A 24,582-nucleotide genomic window follows, 5' to 3' on the forward strand; every position below is an offset into this window, starting at 1 on the left:
CTCACAGTTATGACAGATCTGTTCACTTGGAGATGATGTATCAATATCTCTTGACTGCATGTCACATGGTTTCATCCCCTCTGTTCATAATTATATCACTGGAGCAAAGATTCAATATTTGGAAAGCACAGAAGGAAGTACAAGAACAAGATTGCCTCTGAATGCTAATCTGAATTCACTAGCACCGAAAGAGTCAGGCAACAGCACTGTGCTTTCAAAACCTATGAACACATGATTACTTCAGCAACTACATTAAACAATGTCATACCCTCCAGCATGTGTACTCACCATTGTTCAGTGAAAGTGGGATGACATTTAAAGACAAACTAATGTGAATGATTAAAACTACTACATCACAAAGCAAGCCCTATTACTAGATTTGGTAAGAAGACATTAGAAAGAACTTGACTGAAATATTCACACTATGAAGCTCAGGTTGAAAACCACTGAATGAGTTCCTTATTAAAATACTAATGCTTTCTTCAGTGGCATGTGATCAGCATATGGAATTCAGTGAAAACTGTAGATCAGCTACACATTATAGCTGGATTATTTTTTCTAGTATCATTAGTATTACAGTTAGATTCTGTTTTTAGTTATAAAACTGAATTAAGAAGTCTCTATGCTGGAATAGATCAGTTTGAAATCCAGAAGCTACAGAGAGGATAAGATATACCTTGCTCCATAATGATGAGAATAGCCTTTACTCTGCAGCCCTTTTCAGAAGTATGAGATGCTGGCCTTCAGTCACACACAGCAGAGCACAGTCCATCACCTGCCCTGCTGCCCCTGTTTCAGAGCTGCATCCTTGCCTAATTCCAACAGCGTTACATTGGCACACCGTCACTGTGCTACAAGTTCACCACCATTGGAGCAGTGCTCCTCACTACCCCAATGTAGTAGTGAGCCACAACCTTTACTCTTTTACTCCACTTGTTAAACAAGATTCCTAATAAACATACTAAGAATAATGTATCTTGTGAGTGCACTAAATATAGCAATTTGTGCACATCTAATTGCAAGCTAGGAATAATTTTGGTTTAGCATCTCATTTTTTTTCCTCTCCTCCTGAGGTAGGCAGAAATAAAAACAAACCACAAAACATACATCCCCAGATCTAAAACATACATTGGCACAAATGCTAAATATGAAATTATTTTCCTGCGGAGACTGAGGAATCAACGGTGCTGATCTTTAGAGAGTCTCTCTTACGCTTGTCTATACTTCAAGATGAAGATATGATCCCTGATAGGAGAAACGAATGTGGATGGCAAAAAACCTGTAAAACTAACCCAGGAAACACTAGACTAAAACAAGGAAAGATACTCCAGCTTCACCTCAAGCAGGTTAGGAGGCTATAGCTCCCTACCCTACCACAGTCACACTTAAATTTACCAGTGTTGATTAAAGCCATATTTCCTTTGTTGGTAAAAAAAAAAAAAAAAATAAAAAAAAAAAATCCTATTGACTATAAGACTTATAACCATATAAGAGTTTGTGACCATAAAGTATTACTTGAAATTGGGTCTTTTGTCAGGACTAGGACAACTACACCAGAATATGAGAGGGGGGAAAAGGAAGGGTTAAAAACAAGAAGTGAAGAACAGCAACCACTTAATCACATGTAGTACATGTAATTGTTTTTAAGGACCTTACCTTCTCTCCCAAGGTGAAGTAAACCATTCTGTCTTACAGAGATGCATTCTTAATTTACCTCTGAAAGTTTTCTTCAAGCCCTGTCCCAGAACATTGTTCTTAGCTCCCTTTTTTATCTAGCAGTATTTGTGATACCATAGAGAATGGGCTTTAAAAGAAGGTCTCTAGCTAAACATACATTTGTTTGTTTATTTTTCCATCTTATTTATCAAACACTTAAGCTACTAAGAGCCTTCAGGTGTATGTAAAGAAGTTTTGTTTGCTGTTGGAGCAACAGTGCTCAGTGGTTTCGGTGACTGCAGCATGCTGCAGCACAGCCCAAGGGCACTGGTGCATCTTAACATTTGCCATCTACTGCAGACTCCAAATATAACATTTAAGGCCAGCAGATACTTCACTATGATCCCAGCAGCTTATTTTACTACCACAACAAACGGCAGTCCTTATTGCCCAGAGCACGTCAGGCCAGTACTGCCTCCAAACATGCCCTAGCCAGCCCTCCACTCCCTACAGAAACAGCTTGCCCTTCTCCCAGCCCTTGGCTGGAGAGCTTCCTCTGCCTTAAATCCAGCTGGTGCCCATGCAGCAGGTGGGGCTTGTGATGAGCTCCAGGCCTGCTGGCCCTAAAAGCAGCAGGTGACTGGGCTCTAATTAGGGTTGGCTAATAGTGTGTTTGGCTAGGGAGATTCTGGAAGATTGTTTCCTTCACGCAGTCTTTTCTCTCATTCCTCACCACCTACTGCCCCTCTAGACAACTGGTAGTTAAGGTGGAAGTTTTTTAAGAAGCTGCTTGTTAAAGCTTGGGAAATGGGGTGCTGCCTGCACCAGCGGCAATTCTTTTCCTGGAGGATGAGTGCAATTGTGCTGCCCTGTGTCTGGCACTTCTCCCACATTGCACTTCCAGCCTTGCGTAAGCTGAGAGGAGTAGTTTGTGGCAGCATATAGCTTAACCTGAAGACAGCAGGATGTTGTGTAAAGAGAGGGGAAACTGGGGAGGAGCATTTTTGGTCAGGCCTTCTGATACAATTGAAAAGAAAATGAATGACTCTTGGGCTGTTGGGTTTAAAATGAAAGCAGTGGAAGGACAGAGCTGAATGCAGTGGCTCTGTTAAACCCAACGTGTATGTCAACTACATCATCTGAGAGAAAAAGACAGCAACTGTGGAAAAGAGATCACTGGAGAAGAGGGCTTTTAGCAAGGGTGAGGTGATGGAATGGTAAGCTGTATAAGAGGCTGACACCTCCCTCACTGTGTTAAGAAGTACAGAGGGATTATATTGGAGATGAATTGTAACAAGCCATTTAACAAAAAATGTGTGTTTTATTTAAAACTTGCTAAAGCTGTGCCTTTTGCTTCCCTTGCTCTCCTGAGGCATTCTGGGGTCTGCACAGAAGCTCAGGCCCACGGGGAGGAAGATGAGGTCCCTGCAGGCTGCAGCGGCTCTGTGGGTTGCCCGGTGCTCAGTGGTGCCTCAGTTTCACCCATGTTAGTTGCTTGAGGGTGTTTGGTGCTCAGACTGGAACAGGCCACGTTCTAGGAAGCACAGATGGACACAGGTATCTCATGGATTCACAGTGGGTGGTGTTTGCTGCAGTTAAATGGGGATCTTGTGTGGGAAAAAAATAAAAGCCTGTAGTAGATGTAGTAGCAAGGGAACAGCTTTCTGAGCTTCCTCAGTGTCAGGTAGGATGGCTTTGTACTGACTCTTCTTTGGCTGTTAAATTTTATGATGCAGCTATGGACAAGAGTTATTTACCAAAAAATGTCACATTATTTCCTTTAACAATAGCTGAGTCCTGACTTGATTTCTGTTACACAAATAATGTGGCCATTTGTAGGAGCCTACGTGTAAGAAATAGTTGTTGGAAAGAAATGGTTTATGGAAATTCTTCTTCAGAGCAGAATTCTGCTCACTGGAATGTAAACACAGTGTGGAATCCTCTACCAACCTCTCCCTGTAAGCAACCTTCTCAATCTTACTTTCAGTGATGTGCGTCCCTTTCAGCTGTTGCACCCTTGCTGGTGTGTCCAGTTAACAATAACAAGTGTCTGGCTCTGCAGGGAACTGTTATTGCTCATACTACTCTACACACTAATTGATGTCATCAAGCTAGTTTACAACATGCGTCTCTTTGGCTTCTAAGTAGAAGCACAGAGCGAGTATTTTGAAACTGATTTCTTAGCAAATATGACTTTCTATGAAGTCATACTTTATATGAAGTTCTAGCTATGTTACTGGTGCTACCTGGAAAGGTTTGTTCTCTTAACAGCGATTGGAGGCTTCAATATAGAGTAGCTTCCATCAGGCAGACCTTTCCCTTGGGTTTCAAAAGCACTTTTTATGAGTAAAGTGCTATTGAACACTGAAAAGGGAGAAGCAGACATTTGAAGTTTACTCCGTATATTGATTTCTCTTAAAAGAGGTACGCTTTATTACTTCACTGTGTACATGTGCTCCAGCAGGGGAAAAAATATTAAAACAGCTGCATAGACGACTCCTAATAAACCAGATTTCAGCACCTCCGCAAAGGAAAATTTAGCATTTTTGATGAAAATAAATTGAATTTTTGTGTCTCCTCTTGGGTAACTCTTTACTGAGATGCTCTATTATCTCTGTTGCCTTGCTCTTCACTATTTGCCTAATTACTGTTTGTTGTTTTTGTTCATTCCGAGCAAACTATGACAGTTGGATGAAGAGCAGAAAAAGCAGACTTTGAGCAGCAGTGCACATGCTCGACTTCTGTTGCTCTCCTGAAGCCTTCATTAGTAATGCTGTAGACTATGTTTAACTAAAAAGAACCTTGCCTCTTTGAAGTGACAATGGATAATGAAAATGCAGCAGTAGTCACAGCAGTCACGCTTTAATCCTCCTTTCATTGACCTACTGCAGCAAAAACTGCAAGCTATGGTGGATGCAGTCCTGACCTTTTTTGAAGTTGTATCTTGAAGGTGTGCCTTACTTCCATGTTTCCATTGTGCAGCACTTTCTAAGGCAACGTCAGATAATCAGCGCTGCAGAGTCTGGGATGTGACTGGAGCTGTTCTGTGTCTTGATTTGAGAAGAATGTGGGGAATTCTGCATTCAGTTTGGCAGCCAAACTGAACGGAGAAGAAAACAGCTCTGAACAACCAAAATGAAAGGGACATTTAGTTTGAAGAAAACCCAGAGCTTCACTTAACATTCATATAGTGTGCAGATGTGGGCTCAAATCATTTTTACAGAAGATGTTTGAGGCTTGGCTTCCCACAGGATGGAACGCTTGTACGTTTCAGATCATGTGCCTGCAATAAGCACAAAAACATTTAATCCTAGGATTTTTAATTTTTGTCACTTTAAATTTCACCTCTGGGGACAATTCTTTTTTTTTTTTTTTTTTTTTCTTCAAGTAAATGATTCACCAAAAGAATTGATGAATTTTAGAATAGTCACAGGTTGACCTTAGAGGGAGCCAGGATGAGGGAGAAAACACTGATGCAAAGACTGGCAGAGATACAACAGGCCCTGCCTGCTTCAGTAACTGCAGAAGAGCCAAGGTATGCACTGGGGTCAGTGGTGCTTTCTTCCTTGTGTTTTCTAAAACGTGCCTGGAAATGGCATAGACATAGCAAAGTAAAGGTACTTCTCTTTTAAAAAAGAGTTCCTGAAGCAGTCTGCTGTAGCTGTATGCTTTCTTTTCTAAAAAAGGGTTGGACACCAAATGGTATCCATTGCTTTGTAGTCTACGTATTGATAAGCATAGGTGGAATTTCTTGTTTACTTTTTTTATTGCTATTGTACACTTATCAGTATTTCAGTGACTTTTCCACAACAAGCCTTTAATTCTTTTCCTGATGATGTGACTGCCGATTACACTGTTTGCCTTGCACTCCCCCACTTGCACATTAAATTAGTTTACAACTGTTTGCCCTGGCCTGATTTTGACATCTGCTGAATCAATTACCTGAATCGCTAGCATCTTTTGAAGCTCAGGGCATTGCTTTCTTTGTTTTTCTCCAAACTCGGGGAAACTGAAGGATTTATAACCACTTACTTGGTTTTTAGAGTTACATTTTATTTAGTGTGAGTTTTTTTGGGGGTCTGCAGTCCTTGCCTCTACAAACGGGGAACCGAAATGCCGCTACCAGTCTGCAGAGGCCCTCGAGTCCCGTTAGCCGCTGGGGAGCCGTTTCAGTTTCTGCGTAGTGTTGCTTGAGGATCTCTTCCAAATTTTCTTTTTTCTTCTTTAAGAAGAACGTGTACGTATGCACTCGCACGGCCGTACCAAGGCTGAAGAGTGCCAGCTGCTGGCTCTCGGGGTGCTGACGGCGCTCCCGCCCGGGACTCCTCCTGGCACCGCGTTGGTGCGGCTCTGCAGGGAGCAGAAGCGGCAGAACGCAGCAGAAAGTGGCGACTGCTCGCGTGGTGCAGCGCGGGACGAGGCGCGGTGCCACAGCGGGGCCGGGAGTGCAGGGCGGGGGAAGCAATAGAACCGCTCCTTCCCTCGGCCGCGGTCGGTTCGGTTTCTCGCCGGGTCGCTGCCGGCGCTCCAGCGCTGTCACACCCAACCCGGACGGGGGCTGCGCCGCGACCGCTGCTGGCAACCGCGCGCTCGCACCGAGGGGCCCCGGGCCGCGCCCCCGGGCGGGACGTGCTCGGTCTCCGCCCCGCCGGGCGCGGGCGGCCAACGGCGTCGCGCGGGCGTGAGGGGGCGGTGGCGGCGCGGCCGCGCTGTGGGGAGAGCGCTGCATGGGCGCGAGGCGGTGTGCGGGGCCTGCGCTCCGCCGCCGCTCTCCGGTAGCGACTCCGGTAAGGTCCGGGGGTTCCGGGAAGGGCTTTCGTCGGGGCGGGGTGGAACGGAGGGAGAGCGGGCGGAGGCGGCGGCGGCGCCGCCGAGAGGAGCGACGATGGGCGGGCGGTGCTCCGCGCCCGTCCTCGGCGCCGGGCTCTGTCCTCCGAGGCCGCGCTGCCCGCGCTGTGGGGGGCGCATGGAGGGGCTGCCGCGGTGTGCTGGGTCTGACGGGGTCCCGGCGCGGCCCCTTGGCGGCGGCTTCCCTGCGCCGCCCGCCGCGTCGCGCTCTCCTCCAGGCCGGGCTGTGCCGCGGAGCGGGCTGCTGACACGTCTGCTGCCGTTCGTTTTTTTTCTTTCCGTTGGGGCTGGCTCGCTCTAACTGGGGAGGTCTGGAAGCGTTTATAGCGAGGTCTGTGGGCGCTTTTGTGTTCCAAAGGCAGGCGAGGTGTTCGGAGTCGCTTAATGACCAGTGTTACTCGTGCAGCCCTGGGCACGCTGCACGAGTGCCGTCGTCTTCCCCACCCCCTTCTCGGCTCCTGGCGCAGCCCCCGTAGGGTTCATTGCAACTGCAGCACGGAGCGGCTCCACGTTGCAAAGAGAAAGAAAGCAGAAATAACGCAAAAACAATGGAGCTGCATTAGAGTAACTCCTGCTGAAACACGGAGTGGGAGCGTTAAATTGATAAGGGTGCTGATTCTGTTTTTGCCTGACCGACTACAGAAATATGTACAATTTGCACTTCAAGCTGCATTCATTACTTGGATCACAGTAATGTTTCTTTATTAATAGTGGTTGGATGTATCTGCAGCCACAACTAAATCGTTTAATTGGCATGTTCTATCTTTTTCTTCTTGTGTTTCCCATATAGGGTGAGTTCTGAGCATTTGGCCTGGTGCTGAGTGTAATGGCAGGGCTGTGGGTGCTGCTGGAGCCAGTCCTGGCTCTGCCACCTGTGCGGCTGCCTTCAGACAAATGGCCTAACCTGGTGTTGGAGCTCTGAAAGTGCGTTCTGTTTTTCCCTAAAGCTGCAGGTAGCTGTTTACTTTTACCCATCTGATAGCCCCCAAGTCTGTGTGTTTTTGTAGTGGAAATTTTAAGGTATGCTAAAACAGAGCACCAGCCTTCAGGCTGATTTGTTGAGATTTGTGGCTAAACTTTGGTGCTGAGATGTTTTAAATCACTTTTCTATATCTTTACTTTGGCTTTATTACAAGACAACAGGCCTAAAAGCCCACGTACCAACTTCCAGGATGTTTTCCCTTCTCAGGCTGTATAGGTCAAAGTTTCTTGCTCAGCACAATCTGTGTAACAAAAAATGATCCTATCAGATCAAGGTTGACTGTTATCTGAAAGGCAGGATGCTGAGAGCAGCTGGGTGGCTCTTGTGGTCTGTATCACGTGGGGTGTTTTAGCAATTGTTGTCAGCTGTAGTAACATTTCATGGTAGAGAATTGGTAGAGAATGGGTCTGGGGGTGTGTGTAACAAACATGACTCTTAAGGTTTCCAAAATAAGTAGTGAGGGAACAAACTTCCTTTCCTTAAAAAAGGACGCATCATAATCAGCTCTAGAAATAATTTTGCATACCGCTGGCTTTTGTGCAATGATGCATATTTGCTGTGCAAATCCTTAAAAAAAAAAAGTCTGTATGTATATATGAAAAGAACATCAAGCAGTCAAGAACCTTGATAATGCTTCAGTTAAGGAATGTAATGTAAAGCAGCATCATATTAAAACAATTTCTGGGTCTTCTCAGTACAAAAATATTGTTTATGTGTATTTCTGCCCTAACCAGTGCCTTTCCTTCTCCACTTCCTTTTCCCTTCCTCTGTTTTAAAGGGCTTCATCTCTGGCTGGCCAATGGACATTGGGCGATCCTGAATGCTGTCTGTGGGAGCTCTCTAGGCACAGCGGCTGCTGGGATGTTGCGACAGAACGGTGGAAGTAACAAACGTGGTTTGGGATTGGCCCGGCTGTCTACCTCCAACTTCTTCACCATCTCTAATTCGGGAAATTGGGGAATGGGGCGCAGCACCAAGAGCAGCTCTCTGAGCAGCATTAGCTCCAATTCTGACTGCTATGATAATCCTGTTGTGGACCCAGAATACATCATGCAGCTGGTGAATGATGTTAGAAAATTTGCAGATGTGCTACTCTACTTGAAGGAAGCCATTTGTTCAGAAGGTATGGCAGTTCTTAATCCTAAATTCTTAGGTTTCCTGAAACTCCCATGCCTCTGCTCATATTTTATCTAGTTTTTGCTGTGGCTGTTATCCTCCCCTTTGCTTCTTCCTTTTATTCCCACCCCGGGGCCCCCCCCCCCCCCCGCATGATGATTATGGGAAACGGTAGCTGTTACTTTGGGCTCCATGTTTCCTCATCAGAACGCTGTGCAACCTGCTTTCATAAGTGTAGTGCTCTGGAGCATGTGGTACTTAGAAGGACAAGGGAGAAGAGGCTGTTAGCAGGCTGTTAAGATTGCCACTATAAGTTAGCAGGGCCATCAACTGATGAGTTTTTAACTGTTGAATGCTCCTGTAATTCCAAATAATTCTGTTGGCGATGTGCTTGTTTTCTAGACTGGTATGATTCTGATTTTTCTTTTGGTGCTTTTTTGGGAGGCTCATATGTTAGTAGCTTGAATTAGAGTTTTAGGATAGAGTGAAACTTCTCTCTGCAGTATTTCTCTACACAATAAGTAGTTACTCTCTTCTGCTGGCAGGTGGAATCTGCAAGTTTTGGGGGCTTTTCATTGTTTTTTTGTTTGTTTGTTGTTTTTTTTTGTTTTTGCTTCTAGGGAGTGTTTCCTTTGCACCTTCAGATTTCTGTAGGGATAGTAGTCCATTTTTGATCATCAGCAAAAAAGTTCTTATCTAGCTTTTGCAGAAATATCGCCATGTTAATAGTTAAACTGACATTGAAAGCAGCTTTTAATAAACATCACAAATGCAAGGCATTAGCAGTTACTTCTGTGTTCTATGTTGCTTGCTTCTTTTTGCTGTTCCCCCTGCCTTACTGTTGCCATGTCTGTTTTCTCTGAAATTGAAATTTGCTAATAAGCAAATTTATGTAGATCTGAAGAGTAAGGTGATATTTTAAGGTCCTTACTCAGTTCAAAGGCAGTGAATTTACTAGTGCTCCCTTGTGCAAGTGCAATTTTTGTTACCTCCTGTGCTCAGGATTACCTTTTTATTTATAGATGATATTCCTGAAAAGGAATGAGAGGAATGATTACACTTAGTTCAGATCTTCCACTGATCCTTGTTGAGGAGAAGAAGGCTAGAAATGGTAGGATCCAGTGCTTTGTAAGCTTCAAAGGCTTGAGTCTGTATGCAGCTGAAACAGCGGTGCCAAAAAGTGTGAACAAATCTTACCAGGACAGTAACTTGATACCAACGATTGCCTCGTGTCAACAGTGTTTTTGCTGAGCAGGCAGGATGAGCAGAGTTATTTGTGAGGTCAGGTGTCTAGTGCCTGCTGACACTGAAATAGGCATCCAGTAGGAAGGGTCTATCAAAATGCTGATATATTCCATCTGCTATGCAGTGCTTGTTAGGCAACGGTCAGTATAAAATTTGGGGCTTAGAAGATCCAAGAAACTAACAAGGAAGATAGAAGTTATTGTATTATGTCAGATTGTGGACATGAATTGTGAAACAACGTTATCCATTAAAAAGATTGTTAATTTATGAAGGAGAGGTGTTTCTTTTCCTCCATTGGACTTGCTGCTGTCTGGAAATGACCTCTTTGCAGCCGAATAGTTTGAATTTCATTAGTCCCTCGTACTTCAGAAATATTTATAGTTGTTTGTATAAAATCTGACAAATGCACTCTGAGGTGGCATTTATATTTTACATGCAAAATTATGACTTGTAAGACTTGCAGCTTACTGACATTTTTGGAATTATGGTTTATTTCAAGATGAAGTCAGTTACAGGGATGGAAAATTAGTTTCTTCCTTTTGGGACATCCTTAATTTAGTGTGTTGATATAGTTTTTGTTCAACAGTAGAGCTTTGCTCTGAAGCTTATGAAATAAGAATCAAAAGTAAATAATGCTACTAACTACAGCAGACTTCTTACTTTGATATTCTTTTACTGTGTGCATCTTCAGTTAGTTTAGAGGTGGCAAACATTAAGTGATGCTGCAGGGTTGCATTAGCAAGCCCTGGTGTTTGTCTGGCTAGCATTCCTAGAACCTGGTGCAAGTTTTTCAGCTTCCAGCTAGTGTTTCCCCCAGTTAACTTTCACAGCTACTGTTAGTCATAGTATTGCTGCTTGGCAGATTTGCCTAAAAATTCCTTTGTAGTATGCTGTAAGCTCCCTCTGGAGCACGTGGCTCAGCTTGCTGCAGGCTGCTTGGGCCAGCACCAGCAGTTGGGCTGGCTCCCGTGGGCGCAGGCCTTGAATTCCACACTGTGCTTGGATCTCTGTGGTCCCTGCTTGCTGTGCCTGAGCTGCACTGGAAGTGTCTGGCAGTTATTCACTAGCAGCTCACTTAGCATTCTCCTGACGTAGTGATATTATCTGGGGTGAAAAATTTAAGCTATTCTGGACTGTAATATGTACTCATGTCTTGACTAGATCATAAGTGCCTTTAGATATAGACTTGCACTGTGTTTTGCGTGGTACTAATCAAGTTGATAAAAGACCTCACCAACTTCTTCATATTATTTAAGGAGACATTGTTAGCAGAAATTTCTCACCTATGTTCTTGAAAGTTTCAGTGCCATTTCTCTGTGTATTACTTGTTATAATGTAATTTAACTCCTTACAGCAGTTTTATTTTAGTAATACTGAATGAAATACGGATATTTGCTTTAAATGTAGAAATGTAGTGATGATTGCAAGAAAATAAACCTGAGATACGAGAAACTACTTCTCAATGACACCTGAAAACTAAGCAAAACAACACCCCTCTACCTCTGGGGGGAAAACATAAACCCTCCCTGTGAATAGAATTGCCAGATTGATGTTTTTCAGCCCTTTGGACACAGGGGAGCTGCAGTTGCCTCTTGTGTTGAATGAAATACCATGTGTTCCATGCACTTGAGTTCAATTTCCTTTCTGAATCTAGGCATTGTACTTGTTGGTTGTAATGCTCTATTGTTAGCAATCCGTTTTGAGGCACAGGACCAAGGTACTTACCAACATCTTCGTTAAAGAAGAGCTCTGTTTTTTGTAGGTCAATGAATTCAGCACTGTTTCACAAAAAAAAAAAAAAAAAAATTCTGTCTGATGACAGTTTGAACCTGTAGTGATTGGACTGCACAAAATGACAATGGATCAATCTTTTGGCCTGGTCTTAACTTAGATTTCTAGATGAGTTCCAGATGAAGTTGTGTCGTATGGCTGATATTAAAGAGGATGATTATACTGTCACCATGTCTTTGTGCTTGTACTGAAAGGCCTGCTCATTTTCTAGTATTAGTACTTTCTGAGGTCAAAGATAATTGAAATGTATTGAGGAGACTTAAAATAAATCAGTCATCTTTCCTTTCTGGCAAGAATAAATGGAGAACAGTTCCTCAGGAATCCTGCCTGGCAGGCCAAACCTGAGAGTATATGCTGGATGGATGCCTACAAGACTCTATCTATTTTTGTCAGCTACAGACTGTGCCACTCTTCAGATAGTTCATTTGAATTCTCAGTTTTACTGATGGCATTCTTGCTATCCCCCAAGCTTAGTTCTTGTTTCAGTGTATATCTAAAGTAGAAGCTGTTAAAATGTAGTAGATTGAAAGCTAATGGGTTTCTGTTTGTGTTTTGAGTTCAGATAGTGGCTTTTCAGCTGCAGAGGGAGAGTGTGAGGAAAAGATCGCTGTCTTCATCTGGCAGCCTGCTTTCAAACAGTAGGACATGCAATAAAGTACTGTCTAAAGGCTAGGCTATTTTCGATCTTCGGATGTAGTGACATGCAATGAGGAAAAAGAAGCCTGGTAGAGAAAGTTGTAGGAATGGAATGGTTGTACGCATCCTGCAGACCTGCTGAGGGCCTGGCAGCCCGACCACAGCACTGAAAATACTTCAGAATGTGATGTGTGTGGGAATGTCACAGCCGAAGCCTTTAGATGGAGAAGGTTAAGTCTTGTACCAAAGCAGGGGTTTGTGACTGCAAGTAAGTACTGTTGAATTTCATAAGGTTGAGTGACTTCAGCATGCAGATTATGTTCCTTTGGCAGGGAGGAGATATGGAGTAATTAGTCCATACTGTCCAATCTCCTCTAAGTATGTCTATACCTCACAGAAGTAGCTTACGTGCTTTCTATACAACTTCTTGGCTCAAACTATGCAGGACCTGCCTCTAACAAATGTTTGTTAGAAGTTCTGTTGGTTCAAATATAGTGTTGTTAGATGTGCAAAGTTAGGAGTCTACTTAAGAATAAGTATCTGTGCCTGAGATTGGTACCATTACAGTCTGTTTCATTACTGCCTGTAATAAATTCCACTACTGCCTTAAGCAAGTGATGTCATTGTGTGGCCTTTGCTCGAATGAGAGTCATTTACTCGGGTTTAAAAGGATCACATAAAAGAATATTTAGGGCAAAGTCTGAGTTCCTAATTAAAATATTTTACTCACTCTTTCACTTTTGGACAGTAAATAGTAGCTTTGATTTGTATCAAGTCAGAGATGGGGGAAACGTTCTGGTTTTCCTCCTCTGAAGATAGTTAAGTACTGGTTTGGTGACATCTGCTATTTATTTTTTTAAGGAATTCAGCGTATGCTGTAAGGTCTGCCCTTGGGACTGTGGGAAATACTGCTGCATTTTGAATAGCTGTGAGGGTGATATTTGCATGTGGCCTGAAAGTGCTCGTATAATTATACTTTAATATATAATCTGTGACTGTACTGCAGAATATATTTAGGTATTACTGTTTTCTTTATCACAAACTTTGAAGTAATCTTCAAAGTGTGATACTGTGTGCTTCATGTGGGTAATTCTGCATCCTTTTCATGAGCAAAAGCTTTGTTCCTCAAGTTCATCCTGTCTGTCTTCAACTAATGTAAATCAGAACTTATTATAAAATGGTAATGTACCCTTTTTTCCAGATACACTGGAAAACAGAATAGCAAGTCAAAGCCCTTGCTTTTCATCACAAGTCTGTCTTTGAGGATCAGATTTTGCTGTCTGGTGTCTTAGAGTTCAGTGAGTGTTTTTGAAATTGTAACAGAAGTGAAAATACAAGTGAAGCTCGATGGCCTGGTCAGGAGCATTTGAATCCTCTTTACAGTAGCATTGATGCTTTCAAAAGGACCAGGAATGCTGCTTAACTTGAAACCTGTCAGGTGCTGGTTCTTGAAGGACAGATGTGCAGCCCAGTGGGACACCTGTAAAGGTGTGTTGGGTTAAAGAGTTTCCTCATAGCAAGTCTCCAGTAATTTCAAAACCACTGTGGAGATTGGAATTGCTACCTTAAAAGCCAGAAGTTGTCTGCTGAATATAGGGCCTGGGGGTTAAAGACGAGCAACTCTTCGCTTCTTCTGGGCTTGTGACAATGTGTGCTTTTACTAACTTTGCTTTAGTTTTTTAGTCAAACGAAAAATATGAACACGTTTAGTTCTTGATTTTTATTTCTTTATCGTCTTCTAATATAGAACTTTGAAGTCCTCTGCAGCAAAGTTCTGAAGTGGTTTCTTGTTATGTCAACTTGTCCTGCTTTGCTAGGGAAATCTGAAGTTTGTTAAATTTGAAAATGAAGATAACAGATTGAGATTACGATAATTTACAATACTAGGTGTAATTTTGTTTGTTCTATATTCCAATTTTATTATTTCTCGGTGAAAGCTGCTGTCTTTGATACGCCTTAAGCTGGATGTGCCTAATGACACTTCAGATTCTGAAAACTTGACTTGTAGTACAAATGTGTGGTAGGTGGGCAAAGTGCTCTGAGCTAGGTTAGTAGCATTTACCTTTCTTTGCAGTACCCTGGAAGAGATGTTTGTATACTTTTATTTTGAGTGAGGTTGTACTGATATTTTCTGCTTTGGAGAGGAAAAGGGCTGTTTTTCTCCTTGGTAGTATTGTGTCCTAAATGAAAAAGCTTCATGGAGGGGGGGAAAGTTGTGTGCTGACAGAGCAGCTGACTTCCAGGGATCGTGAGAACAAAGTGATTATCAAATATGTAAACAGTCTGTTTGTGAATTGATGAAGTGACCTTCAAGAATCCTCTGGAAAGGCCGAGGAATTCATGTGAAGTGTGGTATCTTATTCCATATAGTATAAAAAAGTGAAGACAAACTGTCTGGAAAATAATGCTATTACAGGAATCACAGCTTTTCAGACGTAGAGTCCAAAACTTTTTGTAGATCACCTCCAGGATCTACTCAAGTGTTATATACCTATAATCCCTGTGGAGTAGTCCTTTTAAATTCTGTAACTTGTTCCTAAAATATGCAGTTGTTTTCAGTGTCATAGCTCTGCTCACGCTTGGTTCACAAGGACTAACTGCCTGTTTTAAATATACCAGCTCACAGTATCTTGGCTCAGATTGCTGCTGAAAGAAATAAGATGTTAAGAGTTGAATTCTGACAACTTGTATTTGCTGTTTTGGAGGGTATTGTTCCCATAGCAGTTGGTGGAAGTGATCCTGTGAAGCACAGTAGCAGGGAAGCTGGGATCCAGACAGACTGGGGCTGGTGTGGGGCAGCTGGGCAAAGCTGAGACTTCACTTCTGAAAGTGGTCCTGCAGAGATCACAGATTTTTCTTCCTCACTAGTAGCTGAAATGATGGCACTATTCTTTGTGCTAAACATCTGCAAGATGTGTTTTAAACTGTTGTTCTCGTGTCTCATTATCAGACTTGTTATGGTTAGGGCTTTGCTTTAAACTAAACAAGTAATGTATTTCTTCTTAAATTTGCAAGTGTGAGCTCCCGTGGTCTCACTGCTGCTTCTTGGCCATGGCAATCATCCTCTGGTGCCTGTGTCACATTCCAAAGAGCAGATCTGACTAAATGCTAATCTTAGGGAGGAACAGAATCGTTTTTGACTAGATCCTTTGTAAGGTTGTACAGTGAAATGAGCCCAGAAAAGAGGGAGAAGGCAGCTGGCAAAGGAGTAAGTGGCCTGAGGTTTCAATAAAAAAAGGGCTGTGACAGTCATAGCACTCCACCCTGGCTTTGCAGTGTGCACTGCTGAACTCTCTACCAGTGTTTTTTGGTCTCCTCTGTTGAATGTTACGTTTACAGAGATGCATAAAAAGGTCGTAAGGAAAGAACAGCAAGCAGAAAATGCCCTGTGTAGGCGCCAAATCAGTCAGTTGGTTTTCACTCTGAGCTTCAGGCATGTTTGAATTGTACTGTCATCATTTAGGCTTGCCTTTGAAACTTGCTTTCTGTATGCGAAAACATAAATAGTTCCAGGCTTTCTGACCTGGAGATTTCTTATTACACCCTCGTATATGTTCTGTAGTAATCACTGCTGGATAGTAATTCTGCCAGTCTGAAATTGACGCTGTTCTTTGACAAATGCGAATGACTTTCAAGGTAAGAGATGTAAAGGATGTAAATAGAGATAAGAGCAAACTAAAACTTCTTGTTTAATAAGTTAGGAATTATTCTAAGAACTTAATGCCATTAGTAGTGACCTATTTTAACAGCTCTGATGCTTTTTTGTCACGTAACTTGGAGGAAAAAATAAGTAGCCAGGCCTGCCGATGTCCTTCCTGAGCATAGCTTGGAGGACCACAACGCTCCAGGGACCAGTTGCTCTCCCAGGTTTCCATTCCCTTCCACTGCTGTGCTCCTTTGGCCCCTGGGGAGCAGAGCCTGGTACCCTGGCTGCGAGTTCTGCCCCTGTACGGCGCCGGCTTGCTCGACTCCATCCGTTTCTGTGACGAGGATAGAAGTCGGCACTCTATAGAGACCTCGGTTCGCGCTGTGACATCGGTGTGGAGGCAGGCCCGCAGCGAGCCCGCGCGGCTTAGCAAAACAGAGGGGACAAGCGGCAGCTACGGACCGCGCTGTTCCCGAGGAGCGGCGCTCCCGGCGCAGCACAGCGAGCTGCCCCTGCCCCGGCTGCGCCCTCCGCGCTGTTCCGTCCCTTCTGCCGGCGACGCTTGGGCTTTGGTGGCTGAGAGCCGGGGGAGCTGGGCATTGTCTTCTGCTTCGTAGGCTTGTGCTGCTAGAACATTGCTGAATTAATATGCTGTTTCCAACGCTCAGAACAAGGGAAGGAGAAACAACTCGAAGTTCAAGCGAAGCCGCGCCCCGCAGAGTCCAAGTGAAGCTACGTGCTAAACGCGGGTTGCTGACGGCGGATACTGAGGGCAGTTTCCCCCGTCCCAGGCCCTGCAGCCCGCATTTACTGTTTGACTTGGCGGCGGGAGGTTCCGCCGCAGCGCGCCCTGCCCCCGCCGCATAGCCCGCATTCCTCGGAACAACGCGCGCTTGTTGCCGGCGGGGCCGGGGGCGGGCGGGGAGCTGTCAGGCCTCGCTGCTTAGCGGAGGAGAACGCCGCATCTTTGCAGGGAGAACTTTGGCATTTTCCATTCTTGTGTTGCTTCGGAAGCGCAAATGTAATCAAAATAAAAGTCCCGTTCTTTCTCCTTTTTGCATTTTGACGTACAAAGAATTTCAAAATGCTTTATTTGAAGAACCTTAAATTTTCTATTGGTTTGCATTACTTCTCCTTTCTGCAGTGACAGTTAAACTAAGGAAACTGATATGACAAGATTAGTGCAATAAGAGGAGAGCAGTGAGGGAGAGAATCAGAAGTCAAGTTTTCTTTTCTGAGTGTAAGTGTGAAGCTGGGCTTTCTAACAACTAAATGTCATCTAATACAGTTAGCAGCTTGCTGGAGGAGCGCGGGATGCTTGGACACAAACCTGCATCTCTCCTGCAACTCCACATCAGCACCTGAAGGATGAGATGTGATCCATTGCACTGAAGTCTTCTCCTGTTAACAGCAATCTGTGTATACCTGTAGGAGCAGCTGTGGGTTTAAGTGTTATAGTGTATCCACAAATGTATTCCATTTCTATAATTACTTTGTGTGAATTTATTCCAGTTGTGATATGAATCAAGAATACCAGTAGCAGCAATTATTGCATACCTGGCAGCATGGAGTTGCAGGCTGTGACTGCTGCTTCAGTGACCAGAACTCTATGAAAACCTAACCATCCTGACACTGTTTCTCTGGGACTGTGTTTCCTATTCGTGTAGTTATGTCCCAGAACTGAAGTGACTTGTTTCTTCAAGTAAATGTTCATGTACTCTGCTAGTTGCAGTGATTTGATTATGTTAGTCTTTAATGTCTGATTAATGAATTGGCATCAGAGCTGCATGGTGGGGGTTACGGACCTGGTGCAGAGCTGGGACCTCCATCTTCATAGGTGGCTGATTCTCCTTTTTCAGTAAAATGGAGGTTTTGTGGGGACTCGATCCTTTTTCCTTGAATGTTTCTTTTTAATAGAAGATTGAGTTGGCTGAGGTGAGGCTATAGCAAATAACTAGGTTTAGATTCTTGTAGCACATGAAGCAACATGTGGCCTTGTGCTATTCTTTGTGCTGTACATTATTTTAGTGTTACATCATATTGCCATGATATTTATACTGCACCTGTAAAAGTTCTGTTAGTACTACTTCTCTGTTAGATGTCAGGTGACTGTGATGCCATGTATGTGGCCATGTGTATACTGTGAGCCTTAAAGGGAAAGGAAGGTTCTTTAGAAGGAATAAAATGTGTATTTTGGGAAGTTTAGATGAAAGAATAACTTCAGTAATGAAGTCCTAATCCTCTTCTAGTTCTAGAAATCTGAAGTATGTGGAAGACCTACTGAGGAAGTTCGAGCTAAGATGTATTGAAAATCCTGTTGGCTTTGGTTGAATGAATTGCAGGATTGTAGGTCAGTAATTGGTAAGGAGTAAATTTGTAGGAATGAGTGTGTTTTAAGCATGAGTGTGTTCGCTCTCACTCTATGCAAGGTCTTTGGCATCTTTAGCGTTTGGGGCTGAATCTGAGTGCTGTAATATAGGAACCGCTACCAGCAAATAAGCATGGGAAGGAGGCAGTGCTTAATGGATGGTTCCAGATATGTTGTACTTCATCAAATAAGATGAAAGTTGCTTACTTGGAAGTTTAGTGGTGTAAATGATTTGAAGTTGAGCAAAGATGATTTTTGGAAGTGTAAAAGACAGAAGGTGACCATGATAAATATGGCAGTGGTTATGAAGGAGAAACTAACAGTAGGGTTGAGATTGCAGAGGTGTCACAGTAAAGGATCTGTGATATTCATCTTTAAACCCATGTACAGGGGCAAGTTAACAACTTCAGCAAGGAATGGCAAACTCCTTCCATTAGTAGCTGTTTTTAGCTGATAACTAGGCATGAGAAGTGAGCTGAGAACTTAATTGGGAAGTTAGTAATAGAGCTGGGGTATGTAAACAAGTCAGTTTCCTAATAATGAGAGAAGCTTGTTATGCAATATCAAATGCTGTGTGCCCCTGGATGAAAAGTGAAATGCATGGGGCTACTGTGTATGTAGTTGACCAAGTTCTACCTGCTTTCATTATAAATTTTCCACTTCTGTACCTTTTTTACTGGCTTGTGCGTCCTTTGGTTTGTTTGTTTTTCAGTTAGCACTGGCTAGGTGGAATGACAGCTTCAGAGGTACTGGGGGGTAACAGCTCTGTCAATCCAGAACCATAAACGTAAATGTTGTACTGCTTGTTATCTTTCACCTTTCTCTTTTAAGTTATTTGTGAAGAAATACTGCTCAATTAAATATGCCTAACAAGCTGTGCAGTGGGTCACTGTTGTCGTTTTGAGTCAGACCAGTGCTACTATGACATCAGTTATAACTACAGTGGCAATGTAAGTGTGAAATACTTGATATCAAAACACTGTACTGCACTAGAGATCTGCTGTTCCTAATTCTGGGAAACAGGAAGATTTTGAAAGTATTTTTTCAGGACTCATGTAGCTCATCATTTTGCCTTCACCTGTGCAAGACGTAAAGCCAGACTGTACTCTATTGTTGGGTGGCTGTTGCAGCAGCACTTCAGTGCTGGAAGGTCAAACAGTTAATTCTTCATGTTCACCAGTTTTCTAGATAACTGGTGATGGCTGTAATGATGTTTTCTTTTAATCAACACAATAGGCTGTGATAGTATTCCTCTTCTATATCAGTCCATAATTGTGTTTAAAAGATACTTTAAAAAAAACGCGCAAAGAAAATTCGTCCCTTGTTTAACACTGCATAATGTCAAAAATCCATAATGACTTTGTGTGGTCTTCTGAAAACTAAGTGGGTGGACAGCAATAAAATGGCTTCTTCAGTCAGTGACTTAAGCTAAAAGGAGAAGCCAAGTAGAGCAGATAGTATTTTAGACTAAAAGCAAAATGAGCTCGAGGTTAAGGGTTTTTTGATAATCTCTTGATGTGGCTTACCAAAGGCTAGATTTATTTTCTTTTGAATTTGTATTTTAAAAGACTTTCATAGTATCCCTTCTGTAGCATGTTGATATGGTGAGATCAATCTTCTGGGGATAGTTATTCCTTTTCTTGTTTGTTTTTTCTCCAGAAATTTGTGTTGAGGAAATTAAGTATTGTTTTGTTGTATTCTTTTTCAGAACTTGAAGCAATGTACAAGGAATGTAGTTTCTTACGGCATGTTTTCTTTTCCTCACTTTTATTTTATGGGCAACTTTGACCATAAACTGCTAAGCTCAAGAATATTCAACTGTAGAAGACAGTAACTGTGATGGATATAATGGCCAGACTTAGGGCAAATGTGCTCATTATGAAGAGTGTAGTGTTACATCAGTTCAACAACTTACGGTTCTGACTTGAATGGGTTCTGGAAGTGTTAAAGCATTATCCTCACCTGGTTTTATTCTTTATCTGCTTTCAGATTTTGGGAAGTGATAGAAAGTGTTGCTGGAATGGCCCTGTAATTTGTTCACTCTCATTTGTCAGAAATGGGTAAATAAGGAAACTCAGCAATTTTTATTCCAGTTTGTTTAGTCTTTAAATTGTGTTAATAAAACATTAGTGTATTCTAAGGATTAAACTGCATGGATGAACGTGTCTAGGTTAGTTGATTGGAATCTGAAGGCTGGTAGGATACAAAAGTTGGAGGAATGTGGCATACAGCATATTGAAATGGATTAATGAAAAGCTGCATTGTGGTAGGTTTCTTGAAGGACTTCCCCCACACACAAGTGGGAATTTTATCCATGAGTTTGAATGTGAAATGAATGTGGAGTAATAAACATGCTGTTGATATCAGTTGGCACATCAACAAAATAAAGAGGTTGTCATCAATGTAGGCAGAGTTAAAAGATTTGGATTATTAATATGTATTTTGCACGTGCATGCCATTTATTCTGACATGAAAAGATTTTAAGTCATTTTAGATTTTACAACTTTAATTTCTGATCATTAGTCTTACTTTGACCTATTTGTATAGTTGAGGACTTACATAAGTATGAAAAAGTTTTGATTTCTCAGAGGTACGGTATTGGAGCATAATTAAAATGAGGTAGCTTATTAAGAAAAAGAAAAAAGAGTGGAGATTGGAGGATATTCAGAGGCTTGGAATACAGTATGAGTATTTCCTTTCCCCAGAAGCTGTGGAGAAGAGTAAAAAGTTATTTAACTCCCTGGGAAGTGTGTTTCAGTAAAGAAGAGTCTGGATGGCTAGAGAGTAATATATTTTGGTCAGTCCTAAGTAGTGACTGTCAGATTTCAAGAGCTGGATCAATATTAACATGATGCTCAACAGCTTTTTATGCTAGAACTCTTCCTTGAAACTCTGGACTGACAGGGCATAGTTCTGTGTTCTCATCCAAGAGCAAATTTCCTGCAAAGGTGCTAAGCCTGTGCTGTTTCTTCCCCCCCTTACCCCAACCTAAAGAAAACTTCTGCCCTTAAAATAATTTCCAATACTAAGTGCTTTTTCACTGTATCCTAAATTTGTAACCAGATGTTAAGATGAAATGTAGCAGTTCAGTGATTTATAGGGAACTGATTTGCAAAATATGAAATAATTATGTGCTAATAATGTCTTTGTAGTATAGTAATTGTTTTATTTAAATACTGTATATATATATATACTGTATATATATACTGTATATATATATATATATACTGTAGCCAATAAGCTATTCATGTAAAATATCCATGGATTCTCAATTAATTGGATCTGTGTATTATTAAAAAAAAAAAAGCCTCTCCTAGACTTTGCTTTTATGTAAAACATAGTTTTGGCTGTTTTTTATGCCTTTCTCATCTCCGTTCCGAATCAAATATCCTTAGATTTTCTTCACTAGACTAATTTATGGAAAATGAACATATTATCAATTATCTCACTTGCCAGTTTTTGTAGTGGAATCTGGAGCACGTGTTGCCAAAGACTTTGAATTTGGCATAGTGTTTCTTAATGATGCCGAGACAAGAAAAGTTTCCGTGATTGTGATCAACAGAAGTGATAGCAGTTGTCAGTTTGATATTTTGAGAGGTTTGACTACAAGGCAAAAAAAGAATATAAACCAAATTATAGTTTCAGAACTGCTTTGATTTGTTCTTCCAAATCTTGAGATGTAGACAGCTTCTCAATATATGGAGAAATCTGTGAAGAAATGAAAGCATGCAGAACAACAAAAATTGTCAATCAAGCTGCAGAGTTAGAGCTCACTATGAATAGTCAGAAAGATGTTTACCAAGTTTTCAGTTGGCAGAGGTGTCCTTCCAAGGTTTTTACAGTGGTTTCTTAAAAACATCTCATTTTTGGGCATTTTATTAGCTATAGCTAATACTGCTAATTTCTGCTGAGGTAATTAACATTCACCTTTCTTGGGACAATACTAAAAAGAGGCCTCTTTTTCATCTAAAATTCCAGAGCAGGTTATTTTCTGTGTTGGGTTTCCGGTAGTTTGTGTGTGTTTATTTTGAAATTGACCTGTAATAAATACAGTGTTCTAAAAAATCTGTTAGTAGTTATTTTATGATGAGAAGTGGGTGTTTATCTTTGACTCTTGCAAACCAGGTAAATAATGGAAGGTTCATAAGGATAGGTTTTTGGTATGTGGTTTTATTTTTTTTTTATTTTTTTTTTTTTTAATGCTTAGGTATGCAGAGCAAAAGAAAATGGCTGAGCAATACCAAGGATGCAATGGGCACTAATGCTGTTTTAATGTGGCTTCCTATCAAGAATGCTACCTACTGTTGTATGCAGATAATGAGTGGTGTGTGGTTCTTGGCTTCAGGCCTACAGGTTTCTATGAAAGCAGAAATCATTGTAGTATGGGATTTGGCTAAAACGTTTCATATGCTGTGACTTGAATATGAAACTCAGTGCTATGAAAATTAGACCTTTCATTTTGCACCAAATATGTGAAACTACAAATTAAAGATTTTTTCTTTTAAATTCACCCAGTCTTTAATCTTATATCCAGTGCAGTAATAATGGTTTCATTTTACAATTAAAACTTAATAAACTGGTTGTAGTCGAAGATCCTTTTCGAAAGCAGAAATATGGCAGGCTCAAAAGCAAGGAAGAATTAAATAGCCCCTTTATAATTGCCCTGACAAAAGAAAAAAGAAAATACAGTGTGGATGACTTAATTTTCTTTAACACTACAACTTGTTCTTGTAGATTTTGTTAACTTTTGAAGGATTTGGAGCTATACGCTTTGAGTCATGTGTTTCATTCTGTGTAAAATGGCTGCTTCTGTCCATCTTATCACGTCTGATGTTGGTTTGCGCAACACAAAGGAGGCATCACTATTGCAGAAGATGTGGCTTCTTAAATAATAATAAAGAAGAATAAATAATACCTAATCTGGCTAGAAGAGTGAGGCAGTTGAAAAATGCCTAAGTGGGTCTGGGTGCATGACAGTATTTATTGTGCCTGCTAGAGCACAGAGTACAAAGTTTGTGCTCCTTTCATGGTTTTGTGCCAGCTCTACCAATGGTCTGCGTCAGTTGTGAGAAGACAGACAGATGATTTGGCATGCAGCAGGAGGTGCCTTCATGCGGTGTCTAATGATTAACCCGTTGCCATTTTGAACAACCTCAGTCCAGTTGATAACTGACCAGCACTCTACCATGTGGCAATATGTTTTCTGCTGCAAAACCCAAAGGTGGGTTGTCTGTTTGCAATCCCTGCTGGCCTGTTTCTTGGTGTTGAAGTGTTAAGTAATTAGTTTATAATAAAGCATTATAAATGAGACTGAGGTGTAATGACTTCACTTTTTTTAAGTGCCATTGGCAGCTTCTAGCCTTGTTAGAGATTTTAATAATACAAAAAATATTCTGGAACTTCTTTGAGTTTGCTTTTCAATTATTTGAAATATTTCATTCTTCCATATCTGCAGCACATTTGTACAACCAAGTGAAGGAATAAATGATAACTAAGGTTACTGTTAATCTTCTCCCAAACTGTGACACCCAACAATAAAATATCTACCGAATAAATAAGATTTGTTTTGTACAATTAATGGAAGTCATATTTAGCCCCTGTGTATACTGCTTTATAAAAGCTTCCCTGAGACTGGACCAAAAAGCACCGACGAAGGTTAGCCATGTGTAAGTCAAACCATGCTATGAAACACTCTCTAACTATGTGTTTTAATTTAGTTCTTATGGGACTCTGATAGTGATCTCTGTCAGATCAGACAAATAGGGATAGGGCAGACTGTCAGTTGTGTTAGTGGGGCTAAGGTGGTGGATGAAGGTCGAAAATAAAACAACAGGTAGATCTGAGAGGGTCTCCCCAAGTGAATGGTTTGGTGGCTTCACAGAATTAACTGCAGTGCGATTGTTTTGCTTACTCTGTGATGCTCATTGGAAAATCACATCATCAGGTCAGAACTGAGTGCTGCCAGTTTCCTAGCGCACAGTATGGGTGTCAATGAAGCTGGAATTTAAAGTTGTTGTCTTTGGGTTGGCTTCATTTCAGTGCTGATTTTTTTCAACGTTGGTGACGTAATGACTGATACAAGTTAATCTTGCTCAGAAGCATAATGGAAACGATGTAATATACCTTGATCATTGATGCCAAAAATGAGATTGGTAAATAAGACTTAGCTTTTAGCCAAGGTTCTGTGCTCACAGATTGGAATGTTGATTACTCAAACTGATTCCATCTGAATCCTTCTAAGATCAAAAGAGATGAGGAGCTGACTGTTAACATCCTGTAAGATGAAACTTTAAT

At 41.7% G+C, this 24,582-nt stretch overlaps 1 protein-coding gene across 7 annotated transcripts in view; it reads left to right on the top strand.

Moving 5' to 3' along the window:
• Positions 1–24,582, top strand: part of ARHGAP29 (Rho GTPase activating protein 29) — a 73,176-nt gene that overhangs the window by 16,997 nt on the left and 31,597 nt on the right. For 3 of the 7 annotated variants that reach the window (XM_042819712.1, XM_042819713.1, XM_042819714.1), the window contains one exon: positions 8,265–8,609. In XM_042819712.1, the coding sequence (XP_042675646.1) occupies positions 8,265–8,609 (345 nt within the window). Of the gene's footprint in view, positions 1–5,173; positions 5,192–6,368; positions 6,444–7,294; positions 7,458–8,264; positions 8,610–24,582 lie in introns of those variants that run through there. The other 4 variants (XM_042819715.1, XM_042819717.1, XM_042819718.1 and 1 more) reach the window with 4 other exon arrangements.

Source organism: Centrocercus urophasianus, unplaced genomic scaffold (assembly GCF_019232065.1).
Source record: "Centrocercus urophasianus isolate 14NV4802_14NV808 unplaced genomic scaffold, USGS_Curo_1.0 seq_18, whole genome shotgun sequence".
Taxonomy (NCBI): domain Eukaryota; kingdom Metazoa; phylum Chordata; class Aves; order Galliformes; family Phasianidae; genus Centrocercus; species Centrocercus urophasianus.